A 16,301-nucleotide genomic window follows, 5' to 3' on the forward strand; every position below is an offset into this window, starting at 1 on the left:
CTTTAAGTTCGAGTTCAGCCGCTAAAATCACCGTTTTCACGATTACTTTTCTCTAATAGTCCATTACGAAGAATATAAACTTTGTGAAATGTTGCTTTGGGATATTCTCCATCAAGTTTTAATAAAACTTGCATCAAAGAGGTACAATTTTATACTGTTTTTATTGATTTAATTTCGGGGTAAACTCGAACTTAATACCCACCTTAATTGAGACTTCTGGGTGTACATTAGAAAATGAAAAAAAAACAACAATTTTTATATAAATATTTGTAAATTAATTTATTTCTTTGTGGTGATTACATTTTGAGAGCTACAAAAGATCACTTCTATTGTGTATATGTATTCGATTAATAGTAGTAATTGTATTGTATTGTATATGGATACACTTGTATGTGTGAGTTCTAAAACAAAAGCAATTTGGTTTCTAACATAATATCATTCAATTATGTACATTATAAGTATTATTATGAACTTACAAACAAAATACAAAAAAAAATTAGATAATTCAAATTGCAATAATATTCTTAATAACATGCTAAACTATTACAATTTGGTTCATTTTTAAGCAAAATAAGAAAACCTAATTAAAATCGTATTAAATGCTTAAATAACAGATACATTTCTTGTTTGTTTTATTAATAAATAAATTAAAAATAATTTTATGACCAACTTCCCAAAGTGTTTGGGTAAAGGACAAAATTCAAATAAATTTAATACAAAAAAAAATCGTAGATTTAAGACTATCTATATACAAAGAAAAACACACACACAGTTGTACGACTATAATTATGCTGAACACTAGAATTTAAATAGAAAACTTACAAACGACAATTCGTTAAGATTTCTGTGTGACTTATACATTTAAAAAATCGGATATAGGGATATACCATTCAGGAAAGGATTTTCATTTGTGAAAGGGGAAAGTCTTTATTATCTTTGATATGCAATGCTTCTACAACAGTTGATAGTTTATACCCTATTTGAGGATTTATTATATATAATAACATGCCCATATATGTATATATAGAATTTTATCGGTACAGATATATATGTATATGCAGTTCACCAAAAAATGGAAGAGATTACAGATTCATTCATATGCCTACTAGATTCGTTGTTGTTGCTGTGGGACAAGTAATTCTCTATTTCTAATCAAAAAAAACCCTACCGAATGAGGTTTACAAAGAAAATCACAATTCTGTTGAATATTCTTGAGGATTCATAGAGAATTTACGCCAACATATATGGTCACCACCATTGTCATCGATCATTGATTGTGGTAATTTCGCTGAAATTCCTGAATGCCGACTACTTTCTAATTTATTGGAATTGGAATTATGCCTATCATAAATTGGCCCCAAATTATCATGGGAACCATTAGACCTGGATACAGGATTACGTGATGTTGCATATGAGATGGACTCATTGGAGGGAGTAATTTCAATTCGGGTAGCATGTGGTCCTTCTTCGGAAGACATTCGTCTAATATAGACTATTTCTCTATGCTTTGGTGTATCAGGATTTGAACTACGCAACTCCACTTGATTGCCCATGCGATTCAACTGTTGTTGCCTGAGATTTGCTTGATGACCATTTACGTTAATTCGATGCTGCTGCTGCTGCTGCGAGGGAGGCGGTGGTGCTTGAGTTTGATTTCGAGCTTTATTTGGGTACTTCATCGATTTACTGTTGTCACTGTTATGAAATGGCACGAATTGTTGTGAGATTCCCGGAAATTTGTCAACACTAATGTCTTCTTCTATGGCCGAGTCTCCAAATACAGATCCACTATAGTTCGGTGAACTATTACCGGGTGTTGAAGACTTCCAATTCTGTTGCTGTTGTTGTTGTTGTTGTTGTGGATTACCCGCTTGGCCATTGGCATATTTTGCTGACGATGAATATTGACCCTTTTTAATGGAGTGGGTGTAGTCACGAGTACCTCGCCGTCTCAGAGTAAAATCACGTTGACCCGTATCTTGGCACACTGATCGCCATTGTTTCCATGCATGACGAGCCAAGGGATCTGCTGGACCCCATTCCTTGGCCGATTTGGAAGCCTCACAAATCATGCCAAAGAAATTGTATTCCACCTGGCGGAATATTTGCACACAGGCTATGATCATGATGATGACTACCACGAAAATTATAGGAGCCCAACGAGGCACAATATTGGGCAAAACATCATTCTGATCATCATCAGAACACCACCATACCAGCAGACCAGTTAATATGGCTGGGCAAATACACCATAGACCTAACCAAAGTTTCAAAATAGGTCGTCCAATAGAAAACTCAAGATCTGTGTAGATATTTTTCACTCCATATATCCATGTAAGAGCAATCAATTCAAATACCAGGGCAGTGATTATCATGGTTCCCACCACTCTCGAGTCCAACAAACGGGCCACATAGAAATCCGGCGAAGACAAAGAAATAATGGAGCCAACCAAACCCACCAAGCTGATGACATAATTAGGATGTCTCGGCACCAGCCGTGTGCAGGTGTATACTCCCACAACAATGGAGACGGCACATGCTATAACCACCAAACCATTGATCAGGGATGGCAATATTCGCACCCACAATGCATGGTGCGGAGTGTCTAATAATATTCGATCATATATTGCTGTCAATGGTTTCAATTCCTCTATCAAATAGGCTCCATTTACCGAGTGGTGAAATTGCATCATAAAGAGTGTGACAGATATGGCATTGATCAATAAATTGAAACACAAATAAACGGCTGATGTGCGAACAGCGTCTCCTTTATAAAGGAATTTTCCGGTAATCATAGGCAATACTCCAAAACCACAATTCAAGGAGAATATAACCTGCATTAAAGCATTGAACCATATATGACTCTCGTACAGATACTCCTTGGCAAAGTCCCACAACTCAGGGAAATATGGAACGGGTCGATCCAATGTATTATGAACTTCCCAAGCTGTGAGGCAGCACAACAATGCAAATCCCAATAGGCCAAATATGAATATGACGCGTCGTAATATACGGCCATTATGAGTGCTGAAAAGATAAGGGGGACATTTTAGAAAATTTAGCTACTATACTAAAGAGGTTCAAAGTGATAGTCTAGTAATCTTCAGAACGAAACAGTAAATCAGAGATTTAATGTTTTTGTTTTTTCTTGGATATAGAAACCTAGAGATTGGCTTTGTTTGCTTCTCGAATGGGTGGACTTTCGGGATCGTTTCGAAGTCGATCGACGAAATACTCGACATTCCACATCTCTCTTACACAACAATATGCACAAATTTTACAGCGAATATTGTTGAACCGGTCCTAGAATTCAAGCTCAGGTTAAACAGTATCTTGTAATACTGTGATTTGGTCTGGAGAAGAAGTGCGTATTCTCAGATTAACCATAGTGATCGTAGAAAAAGCAAACCGAGACCAGAGATCAATAGGAGATTCAGTGATCGATCCACTTGGGTTTTTCAACCGATAATTTATTAGCCACCCCGAGAGTGGTAGGGCAGCAATGAGAAGGGAATGGATCTAATGACACTTAATCTTTCAAATACCATTGATACATGCACTCTCTTCGAGAATATCGTGTTTGGTATGCCGAGAGTCTAGGGATACTTTCGTATCCCTGACGCTGTTAAGATTCTATAGTCATATGTGGAATTCAGAAGAAGGTCAAGCTGATTTAGGATTTCTCAGATCCCTCTACTCTATCATCTATTTCATTTCCATCGGACATTTCTACGATTATAATTAATAACGATTCTCGCAAGCAACTGAGCAATTGGGTCATAATTCCGTCTTAAAACCAAGCCATGATTCTAGGTACAACATTCGATAGCCTTTTGAAATCATTTTCCAATGGCAACCATGGAGAAAATTTTACCAAAAAAAAACTACCAAACAAAAAAATTTTATTTTGCAAAATTATATTTCTATTAAAAAGTTTGTCAAAATTTTATTTCTATAGAAAATTATGTCAAATTTTTTCTATAAATATTTTGTCAAACTTTTATTTCTATAGAAAATTTTATTTCTATAAAAATTTTGTCAAACTTTTATTTTTATAGAGAATTTTGTTAAAATTTTATTTCTATGGAAAAATTTTCCAATTTTTTTCCATAGAAAATTTTGCCAAAATTTTATTTCTATAGGAATTTTTGTCAAAATTTTATTTCTATAGAAAATTTTGTCAAAATTTTATTTCTATCGAAAATTTTGTCAAAATTTTATTTCTATAGATAATTTTTTCAAAATTTTATTTCTATAGAAAATTTTCTCAAAATTTTATTTCTATACAAATTTTGTCAAACTTTTATTTCTATAGAGAATTTTGTCAAAATTTTATTTCTATGGAAAAATTTTCCAATTTTTTTTTTGCCAAAATTTTATTTATATAGAAAACTTTATTTCTATATCAAATGTTGTCAAAATTTTATGTCTATAGAAAATTTTGTAAAAATTTTATTACTATAAAAAATTTTGACGACATTTTATTTCTATAGAAATTTATCAAAATTTTATTTCTATAGAAATTTTTGCAAATTTTATTTCCATAGAAAATTTTTGCAAAAATTTTATTTCCATAGAAAATTTTGTCAAAATTTTATTTCAATAGAAAATTTTGTCAAAATTTTATTTCTATAAAAATTTGGTCAAACATTTACTTCTATAGAGAATTTTGTCAAAATTTTATTTCTATACAAAATTTTGTCAAAATTTTATTTTCATAGAAAATTTTGTCAAAATTTTATTTCTTAGAAAATTTTGCCAAAATTTTATTTCTATAAAAATTTGGTCAAACTTTTACTTCTATAGAGAGTTTTGTCAAAATTATATTTCTATAGAAAATTTTTTCAAAATTTTATTTCTATAGAAAATTTTGTCAAAATTTTATTTTTACAAAAATTTTGTCAAAATTTTATTTCTATGGAAAATTTTTTCAAAATTTTATTTCTATAGAAAATTTTCTCAAAATTTTATTTCTATAAAAATTTGGTCAAACTTTTACTTCTATAGAGAATTTTGTCAAAATTTTATTTCTATAGAAATTTTTGTCAAAATTTTATTTCTATAGCAATTTTTGTCAAAACTTTATTTCAACAGAAAATTTTGTCAAAATTCTATGTCTATAGAAAATTTTGTCTAAATTTTATTTCTATAGAAAATTTTGCAAAAAAATTATTACTTTAAAAAATTTTGTCAACATTTTATTTCTGTAGAACATTTTGTCTACATTATATTTCCAAAAAAAATTGTCAAAATTGTATTATGTAGAGACTTAACAACATGTTCTAAACTCATTATGAATTCAATTCAATCAATTAATTGCGTGATTAAATCCTGAAATTACTTTCTTGTGTGTATATACGCTTCTACAGTCAAAAAGTGTGATTGAGGCGTTAGATATTTTTATGTACCCAAAACAAAAAGAATTCATTGTAGAAGAAAATATAGATTAAGAAATTTTCATATTTTAAAGAAAAAATTTATAGTCGAAATTTGTTTAAATGTCCTTGGCGCAAAGCAAATTTCAAGACAATAAAAGTTTGTAATTGTTAGAAAATTGTGAACTACTTTGTGATAAATTCGAATTTAGTAAAAGAACCAATTCAAAGCATATGTTAGTTATAACCTTTGGTATGACTTACCATAACATCACCATTAGCCATATGCTAATCAAACCAATCGATAAAAGGCCAAAAAAGAAAGGATTTTCCCAAAATGGAGTTAAAAAGGTTTTCTGCAAACATTCCTGGGCACTGTTATTTGTTGATCTGTAACCATCCTGTAAAACAAAAGACACAAAAATATTGTTTTAATTAGGTTCCAGAATATGTGTACTCTGCTTACCGATTGGCGAATAATATGTCCAACACATTCTCGAAAAGGTACAGTGTTGAATGAGAACATTCCAATGTATCCCATGGCCATAACAGCTTGCAAAGATATCCATAAAGTTGACATCCAAGATGCAAAACGGCTTATAATACAGGCGCCTTGAAAGCAGACAAATTTGATATTATAATTATATATGAAAGAAAATTTTATTTAAATCCAATATTTTTGTTTCATTATTTTTTAAATAAAATATATTTAACGTAGAACACGAATAGTGACCTTAATACAAGAAATTTTAAATATTCTTGAGATAAATAAAAAGACATTAATTTGTTCATTTATACTATGTATTTAAATTACTTCATATATGATATAAGAGGAAAGTTAAAATTGTGTATCCCAAAATATGTAGCATATTTATAGGATGCAGTATAAATTCGAATCCACTTATGAAGCTAGTATTAATTCAACAAAAATTGTAGAATACTTACAAATGCCAATAAATATCTCTTCTATTTACGAACGCCTAAAACTATACTGAAATGTAGCTACGTAGTCTATTTTAACCATGGTGTTCTGAACGTTGTTACCCACCGGTTAATGAAAATGAGACTATATTCTGGACTATATACCACTGTCAGGCTCTTTAGAGTATTCAGTCCATCGTGATACCGCATTAACTAAAAATACCTATTACAAATATATAGGGAGACTGATATGTAATGCAACTAAGTAAAGCTTTATATTTGCTTTCCTTTTTTTCTGATCGTACTCAAAATTATCACAAAGTAATGTTTTTTTAGTATAAACTAAGCTAACCTATATTCGGCCGTAAGTTCGGCCAGGCCGAATCTTATGTACCCTCCACCATGGATTGTGTAGAAACTTCTACGAAAGACTGTCATCCACAATCGAATTACTTGGGTTGTGGTATCTTAAAACTTCTTAACATCGTTTTCTAAATTGTGAGTTAGTCCATACGTGGTATATATTAGACAAAAAAGTTATGTATAGATAAGTCTACAAATAATTACGAATAGATATGGACTTTTTGCACAATACGTAGAGAGCTAGAAATGAAATATGGGGGTCGCTTATATGGGGGCTATATACAATTATGAACTTGATATGGACCAATTTTTGTGTGATTGGGGATCGATTTATCTGAGGGCTATATATAACTATAGACCGATATGGACCTAGTTAACCATGGTTGTAACTGACTCGGATGAAATTTGCTCCTCCAAGAGGCTGCAAAACCAAATCTCGGGATCGATTTATATGGGGGCTATATATGATTATGGACTGATATGGACCACTTTTGACATGGTTGTTAAATATCATATACTACCACCACGTACCAAATTTCAACCAGATCGGATGAATTTTGCTTCTCCATAAGGCACCGGAGGTCAAATCTGGGGATCGGTTTATATGGGGGCTATATATAATTATGAACTGATATGAACCAATTCCTGCATGGTTGTTGGATACCATATACTAACATCACGTTCCAAATTTCAACCGAATCGGATGAATTTTGCTCTTCCAAGGGGCTCCGGAGGTCAAATCGGGGGATCGGTTTATATGGGAGCTATATATAATTATTGACCGATGTGGACCAATTTTTGCATGGTTGTTAGAGACCATATACTAACACCATGTACCAAATGTCAGCCATATCGGATGAAATTTGCTTCTCTTAGAGGACTCGCAAGCCAAATTTGGGGGTCCGTTTATATGGGGGCTATACGTGGACCGATGTGGCCCATTTGCAATACCATCAGACCTACATTAATAACAACTACTTGTGCCAAGTTTGAAGTTGATAGCTTGTTTCGTTCGGAAGTTAACGTGATTTCAACAGACGGACGGACGGACGGACATGCTCAGATCGACTCAGAATTTCACCACGACCCAGAATATATATACTTTATGGGGTCTTAGAGCAATATTTCGATGTGTTACAAACGGAATGACAAAGTTAATATACCCCCCATCCTATGATGGAGGGTATAATAACAGAAATCGGCTCAGATTTAGATATAGCTCCCATATATATGCAAATATTTTCAAAAATTTGCTCCTGCCCAGCAAAAAATACTTCAGCAGTAAGAGTTTAGTTGCGCTTTTTGGTATACAGTAAAGTAGGCAGTGCATCCACACTGCATGAATAGGTGGCAATAACGTAAACGAGTAATTAAACTAGTTTATGATCATTCGTTTACGTTATTGCAACCAATTCATGCAGTATAGATGCATGAAAGGTAGTGCTGTTTTCCTTCACGCCAACAATGCTATACTGAAGATTATATATCACTTCTGAGCAATATTTCTAATAGAGGTGTGCACGTGAGTAATATTTTACTCACGCTCACGCACACTCACGACGGAAATATCTTACTCACGCACACTCACGAAAATAAAACTTGTACTCACGCACACTCACGCACGAAAATGTATTGACTCACCAAAATATCGTGACTCACGAAATATGTCGTGACTCACGAATAATTTTATGAGTAATTTATCTGAGGGACGTGTCTGAAATCATGAGCATGATTAAAATCGAGATCGTTATTAAACTCTTAACATCCTAGGTGTCACTAAATTGCAAATGAATTTAACTTTTAAGCGTTTCATGTTGGAGAGCGGGGTTATTTTCGTGAGCGTAATTTGTTACTTAGGTACACTCACGAAGATATCGTTTGCGTGACTAAGCTCACGCAAGACATTTTGGTTTGTTAATCACGCTCACACACACTCACGCCGTTGACATGAGCGTGACCCACGGCTCACGCGTAAGTCACGAAAAATTTTTAAGTCACGACAATTTCGTGTCACGTGCACACCTCTAATTTCTATTAAAATGAGCAATTATATCAGCGCTATGTAGAAGCTGCTCTAAATCGGGACATCTCCCACAAAAAAGCGCTCCATTTTTTGCTGGGTAATAACCTTAGGTTAGGTTAGGTTAGGTGGCAGCCCGTTCAGTCCATTGTGATACCACATTGGTGAACTTCTCTCTTATCACAGAGTGCTGCCCGATTCCATGTTAAGCTCAATGACAAGGGACCTCCTTTTTATAGCCGAGTCCGAACGTCGTTCATCAATGCAGTGAAACCAATTAGAGAAGCTTTGAAACACTCAGAAATGTCACCAGCATTACTGAGGTGGGATAATCCACCGCTGCAAAACTTTTTGGTGTTCGGTCGAAGCAGGAATCGAACCCATGACCTTGTGTATGCAAGGCGGGCATACTAACCATTGCACCACGGTGGCTCCTTATTTCTTTACCAATTTATCCTTATTATTATCAACCGATCTTAGTCAAATTTTACAGAAGGTAACCCCCGGTAATATCAACCACAAACTTCCAAAATATCATGCAAATCGGCTCAGATTTAGATACAGCTCTCATATATATGTATCGCCCTATTTTCCCAAATTTGGTCATACTAAAACGCGTAGAATGCAGTTAAGAAAGCACGGATCCGCCCAAAAACGGTTCAAAATACTGACCCCACATTGCCAAAATTTTGCAAAAAAAAAAAAAATAAACAAAAAAAATTGATTGTGTGGCCCTTATCTTATAAACTATAAAAGATATTTGCCCAAGTACGTGAATTTTTGAAGAGGTTTTCAGGTCAGCCCGTGGACCCACTAGGGGCCCACAAACTGCAGACTTAGAGGAAAACACCTAAGCTTTCACTCAAAGAAAATGTTATGTTGATATCTTTATGCGTTCAAAAGTTGCAGAATTATTTCCAAAAAAAGCGATTTGGAACCACTGGCTGCGCTGGAAAAGGCTTGCCTGCACTAAAAAAAAAGTTTACTTGGATCCAAAGATTTTGACTTTTTGGTATTGATTCCTACCCAAGATGCGGCTTCTTTAAAATAAGGACATTTTTTGCGACCTTTTTGGCTTTAAATCTAGGATCTATAAAATTAAAATTAGGACACAGATCTCATTTATCGAATCTTCATTCTATTTTTCCGGTATATTAATAAAGCTATTCACTAGAGTGAGAGCAACTTATATGGGGCAAAAAAAAATTTCGGAATCTTGTTCGCCTTATCCCCACAAAACGAATCCCCTTTCCAGATATTAGGATAGCCAAAATTTGATTAAACGACGTTAACACGTGCCACCAAACATTGAGCGACGAGCGCATTTTCGAAGCTAAAGGCTGGCGTAACTCGGTTTGACTCAGCGACGAGTGGCACGTGTTAACGTCGTTTAATCGGGCTCAAATTTTGGCTTTCCCAATATCTGGTAAGGGGATTCGTTTTGTGGGGTTAAGGCGAACAAGATTCCGACATTTTTTTGCCCCATATAAGTTGCGGTCACTCTAAAAGATTCAATATTTCAGTTAATTTAAGGACGATTTATTTAAATCAAAAATGTGTTTCGTTGCTTTAAGGAAAATTTGCCTGAGTTTAAAGACATGAAACTTCAACGAAGGGACGCAAATTTTCAAAATGTGTGTCCTAAATTTAATGAAAAAATTTTTGAAGCAAAGATCATAAACTTTTTTAATTGAAATTTCATTATTTTTGATTGTGTGCAAATTGCCAATCCTAAAAGTGAGGTTGCTTAATCTTTCTTATTACGTAAATGTTCGTTTCAGTGTGATTCCAAAAATTTGGCAAGAAGTGGGTAATTGCACCATGGATGCATTTAACATGCAATTCACGGTTAATTTTAAGTTTTGCGTCGGTAATTAGAATTTCCTAACTCGATATTTTTTCAGTGTATAAACGGGGCCTGTTGTTGGTGGGTCTTCTTTTTCTCATTATACACGTTATTGTTTTTGTGGCATTCTCCTTAACATTTGTACTATTTATGTGAGTACACCGAATAACTGATTAACTTACCTTTGAATATTGGAGATGCCCGCCATGTGTGTGCTGCTCCCTGTCCCAAAAATTGGCCCACCGATATTTCCAATAATACAATAGGCAGACCGACTAGAAATAGTAGTAAAACATATGGAATCATATACGCCAAACCATATTTATCCAATTCCCTTGGAAAACGCACAACATTGGCATAGGTGACATTTAAACAAAGGCACAGTACTAAACCACGAAATACTGAACATTTGGTCTGTAAATAGACAGAGAGAAGAAAACAAAAGCTTTGATTAGATTCATTCTTATAGAATTTAATTAAAATAAAATTAATTTAAATTTTATGCGAAAAAAAAACAAATATAATTACATCGAAATCAATTTTTGTCATTGATACTTTTGGGTCTACTAACAGAGAACTTGACAAATTCAGCTAAGGTAAATTGTATTTGATATAATTTTTCCAAACTGATTGTTTCTTATTTTGAAAGTATAAAAAGAACAAAGCGGAGCAATGGACCATGAAACGATAAGCTCCAAAATACCACAAAATTGATGCTCGCACAGAAATTCATTTATTGAAATAAAAAATTTTCAAATACGATTTAATTACCAAGTGGACAAGATTCAGATATGTCTTCTTGAATGAAACATCTTTACTACTATGCAACAAAATCAATTTTAATTTCTAAATTCATCTACCCACATTGTCTTTTGGTTTTTAATATAAGCGCAATAGGCAATTCACTCCATTCAGTCTTAGGTCGTTATCATACAATTTGACACCCAAACAGTTTTCAACCTTATCGCTTTGGTTGGAACATTGAACTTTGAAAGAAGTTGAATGAATTTCAAATATGCAGATGAACATTGGGGTACAATGGAATTTCAGATCATCCATTTCATATATTTAACGTTGGGAGGCACCGTGGTGCAATGGTTAGCACGCCCGCCATGCATACACAAGATCGTGGGTTCGAAAGTCTAAAGTCGGGCGGAGCCGACTATATTATACCCTGCACCACTTTGTAGATCTAAATTTTCGATACCATATCACATCCGTCAAATGTGTTGGGGGCTATATATAAAGGTTTGTCCCAAATACATACATTTAAATACCACTCGATCTGAAAGAATTTGATAGACTTCTACAAAATCTATAGACTCAAAATTTAAGTCGGCTAATGCACTAGGGTGGAACACAATGTTAGTAAAAAACAAGTAAGGAAAGTCTAAACTCGGGCGGAGCCGACTATATTATACCCTGCACCACTTTGTAGATCTAAATTTTCGATACCATATCACATCCGTCAAATGTGTTGGGGGCTATATATAAAGGTTTGTCCCAAATACATACATTTAAATACCACTCGATCTGAAAGAATTTGATAGACTTCTACAAAATCTATAGACTCAAAATTTAAGTCGGCTAATGCACTAGGGTGGAACACAATGTTAGTAAAAAACAAGTAAGGAAAGTCTAAAGTCGGGCGGAGCCGACTATATTATACCCTGCACCACTTTGTAGATCTAAATTTTCGATACCATATCACACCCGTCAAATGTGTTGGGGGCTATATATAAAGGTTTGTCCCAAATACATACATTTAAATATCACTCGATATGGACAGAATTTGATAGACTTCTACAAAATCTATAGACTCAAAATTTAAGTCAGCTAATGCACTAGGGTGGAACACAATGTTAGTAAAAAACAATATGGGAAACGTTTAAATCTGAAGCAATTTTAAGGTAACTTCGCAAAAGTTTATTTATGATTTATCGCTCGATATATATGTATTAGAAGTTTAGGAAAATTAGAGCCATTTTTACAACTTTTCGACTAAGCAGTGGCGATTTTACAATGAAAATTTTGGTATTTTGACCATTTTTGTCGAAATCAGAAAAACATATATATGGGAGCTGTATCTAAATTTGAACCGATTTCAACCAAATTTGGCACGCATAGCAACAATGCTAATTCTACTCCCTGTGCAAAATTTGAACTTAATCGGAGTTAAAAATTGGCCTCTGTGGTCATATGAGTGTAAATCGGGCGAAAGCTATATATGGGAGCTATACCTAAATCTGAACCGATTTCAACCAAATTTGGCATGCATAGCAACAATGCTAATTCTACTTCCTGTGCAAAATTTCAACTAAATCGGAGTTAAAAATTGGCCTCTGTGGTCATATGAGTGTAAATCGGCCGAAAGCTATATATTGGAGCTATATCTAAATCTGAACCGATTTCAACCAAATTTAGCACGCATAGCTACAATGCTAATTCTACTCCCTGTACAAAATTTCAACTAAATCGGAGCAAAAAATTGGCCTCTGTGGTCATATCAGTATAAATCGGGCGAAAGCTATATATGGGAGCTATATCTAAATCAGAACCGATTTCAAAAAAATTTGGCACGCATAGCTACAATGCTAGTTCTACTACCTGTGCAAAATTACAACCAAATTGGGGTAAAACTCTAACTTCTGGGACCCTATTAGTCCATATCGGGCGAAAGATATATATGGGAGCTATATCTAAATCTGAACCGATTTCAATAAAATTTGGCACACTTGACTATAGTACTAATTGTTCTTCTTGTGCAAAATTTTAAGTAAATTAGGGTAAAACTCTGGCTTCTGGGGCCATATAAGTCCATATTGGGCGAAATATATATATGGGAGCTGTATCTAAATCTGAACCGATTTCAACCAAATTTGGCACGCATAGCAACAATGCTAATTCTACTTCCTGTGCAAAATTTCAACTAAATCGGAGTTAAAAATTGGCCTCTGTGGTCATATGAGTGTAAATCGGCCGAAAGCTATATATTGGAGCTATATCTAAATCTGAACCGATTTCAACCAAATTTAGCACGCATAGCTACAATGCTAATTCTACTCCCTGTGCAAAATTTCAACTAAATCGGTGCAAAAAATTGGCCTCTGTGGTCATATGAGTGTAAATCGGGCGAAAGCTATATATGGGAGATATATCTAAATCTGAACCGATTTCAATAAAATTTGGCACACTTGACTATAGTACTAATTGTTCAAATTAGGGTAAAACTCTGGCTTCTGGGGCCATATAAGTCCATATTAGGCGAAATATATATATATGGGAGCAATATCTAAATCTGAACAGATTTCTTCCAAAATCAATAGGGTTCTATTCTGAGCCAAAACACATACTTGTGCCAAATTTGGACTTTAGTCGGTTGGACTAAAACTGCGACCTAGACTTTGATTACAAAAATGTGTTCACGGACAGACGGACACGGCTCTATCAACTCAGGAGTCCACCCTGAGCATTTTTGCCAAAGACACCATGTGTCTATGTCGTTTCCTTCTGGGTGTTGCAAACATATGCACTAACTTATAATACCCTGTTCCACAGTGTGGCGCAGGGTATAAAAACAGTGATATTTTAGTTAGTAATTTTGTTAACTTAAATGTATTAAATTAAGGAAATTTATTGAAGTACATATATTCAACTTAAATTTATATTCCGAATATTATAATATTCATTCGATTAATCAACCAACCTAACAAACTTAGAAGGCCTTATTTGAGTATTAACCTGTAAACAACGGAAACTCAAATAATCTAAAATATCGAATAATTGTACACTCGATATATTAACTAAGAACACAGAATATTGCAACTTTATGTTAAGACTAACTACTAGAGTATAATATTAGCTTCAATTTTAAATGGCAATGTGCAACTTTTCTCAGTTGAGTTGAGATTTCAAACTTATCACACCGTTGTACGGTGTCACCCAAGCAAATCCAGATTATGAGCAATGTTTTATGGTTTTCATAATTAACCTACATCAAAAAAAAAAAAACAAAACACAATGAATGAAAGTGTTAAGATTTGGAAAACTCTTTTTCAAAGAAGGCATAACGAATTGTCAGCATAGTGAAGGAAATAATTATAAAACTATATTACAAGTAACCCATTGATCCAGTTATACAAAAACCAGATGGTCTCTCCCAATCCCTCAGAATTTTCAAGTGTCTCCAATATGACAAATGTTATTTGGGTTTTCCACACTAAAAAATGCATAATGGAAATAATTTAGATTTTGACCCATAGTTGAAACAAGTAAGAAGTGCATTTAAGCTGGCTAGAATGTAGATTACAAGTCCTCCACCATGAAATTTTAAATCGGCTATAAAAAAAAAAAAATTAAGTGGAATCTTTAAATCTCAAACACTTTACGTTGTCGGCAGAGAACGTAGCCTAATTTTTACGCAGCCTTAATTTTAGGATGCGCAATTTACAAAATACTAAGGACAAATTTAATTAAAATAATGAAATTTTACTTAAATTAAAGTTTATAATATTTGGTTAAAAAAAATTATTAAATTAGGGCACAAATTTTGGAAATTTGCATCCCTGTGTTAAAGTAGTATGTCTTTGAACTAAGGCAACTTTCCCTTAAAGCAATGAAACACATTTTTGATTTAAAGAAATCGTCATTAAATTAATTGAAAAATTGAATCTTTAGATTTAAGATAAAAACGTTTCAAATATAAGCTAAGACTTATTTTGACGATTTAGCATCATTGGTTTAAAGTTTTTTTTATTTTGGAATTAAGAAAACATTTTTTACTTTGTAGTATCCATTATAATTTGGATTTTTAAATTGACATTTTTTTGTACGTGGATAGTTTTATTAATATACCGCGAAAAAAGAGAATGAAAATTGTTATAAATGAGATTTGTATCCAAATATTAATTTTATTGATCCTACATTTAAATTTTATTTTCAAGAAGCCGCACCTTTGGCTCGGAACCTATACCAAAATTCCAGAGGGAAGATCAAAATCTTTGGATCCAAGTAAACAGTCAGGAGGGCCATAGAAATAATGACCGGACACCTAGAATTGAATTGATCAACCTGATTGGTTGAAATTTGCTCCTCCTGTACACCTAAACTAACCTAAATTTTAGGATGCGTCTAACCTAAGTTTTGGAGCCACCGAGGTGCAATGGTTAGCATGCCCGTCTTGCATACACAGGGTCGTGGGTTCAAACCCAGTTTCGACCAAACACCAAAACGTTTTTCACCGGTTGATTTTCCCACCTCAGTAATGCTGGTGACATTTCTGAGTGTTTCAAAGCTTCTCTAAGTGGTTTCACGCCGTTCGGACTCGGCTATAAAAAGGAGGTCCCTTATCATTAGCTTAACATAGAATCGGGCAGCACTCAGTGATAACAGTGAAGTTCACCACTGTGGTATCGCAATGGGCTGAATAGTCTAAGTGAGCCTGAAATATCGGGCTGCAACTATACCTAACCTAACCTAAGTTCATTCTTATTATTTTTGGGAATCGTATGCAAATTTTCGTTCGTTTTATTTCATATTGAGCTTATGTGTACGGTCATTGAACTTTATACCCACGTTTAGTTCATAAAATGGTTGAGACATAGTTAAAAATCAACAAGTATATACGGCCGTAAGTTCGGCCAGGCCGAAGCTTATGTACCCTCCATCATGGATTGCGTAGAAACTTCTTCTAAACACTGCCATCCACAATTGAATTACTTAAGTTGCGGTAACGCTTGCCGATGGCAAGGTATCTTAAAACCTCCTAACACCATCT

At 33.9% G+C, this 16,301-nt stretch overlaps 1 protein-coding gene across 4 annotated transcripts in view; it reads right to left on the reverse strand.

Annotated features, from left to right (window-relative positions):
* Positions 1 to 252: 252 nt before the first annotated feature.
* Positions 253 to 16,301, reverse strand: part of blot (solute carrier family member bloated tubules) — a 228,339-nt gene continuing 212,290 nt past the window's right edge. For all 4 annotated transcript variants that reach the window (XM_075303413.1, XM_075303415.1, XM_075303414.1 and 1 more), the window contains exons 3-6: positions 10,708 to 10,939; positions 5,842 to 5,987; positions 5,640 to 5,776; positions 253 to 3,027 (exon numbers count right to left, since the gene is read on the reverse strand). In XM_075303413.1, coding sequence (XP_075159528.1) covers positions 1,191 to 3,027; positions 5,640 to 5,776; positions 5,842 to 5,987; positions 10,708 to 10,939 — 2,352 coding nt within the window. In that variant the 3' untranslated portion in view covers positions 253 to 1,190. The remainder of the gene's footprint in view (positions 3,028 to 5,639; positions 5,777 to 5,841; positions 5,988 to 10,707; positions 10,940 to 16,301) is intronic.

This window comes from Haematobia irritans, chromosome 4 (genome assembly GCF_050003625.1).
Source record: "Haematobia irritans isolate KBUSLIRL chromosome 4, ASM5000362v1, whole genome shotgun sequence".
Taxonomy (NCBI): domain Eukaryota; kingdom Metazoa; phylum Arthropoda; class Insecta; order Diptera; family Muscidae; genus Haematobia; species Haematobia irritans.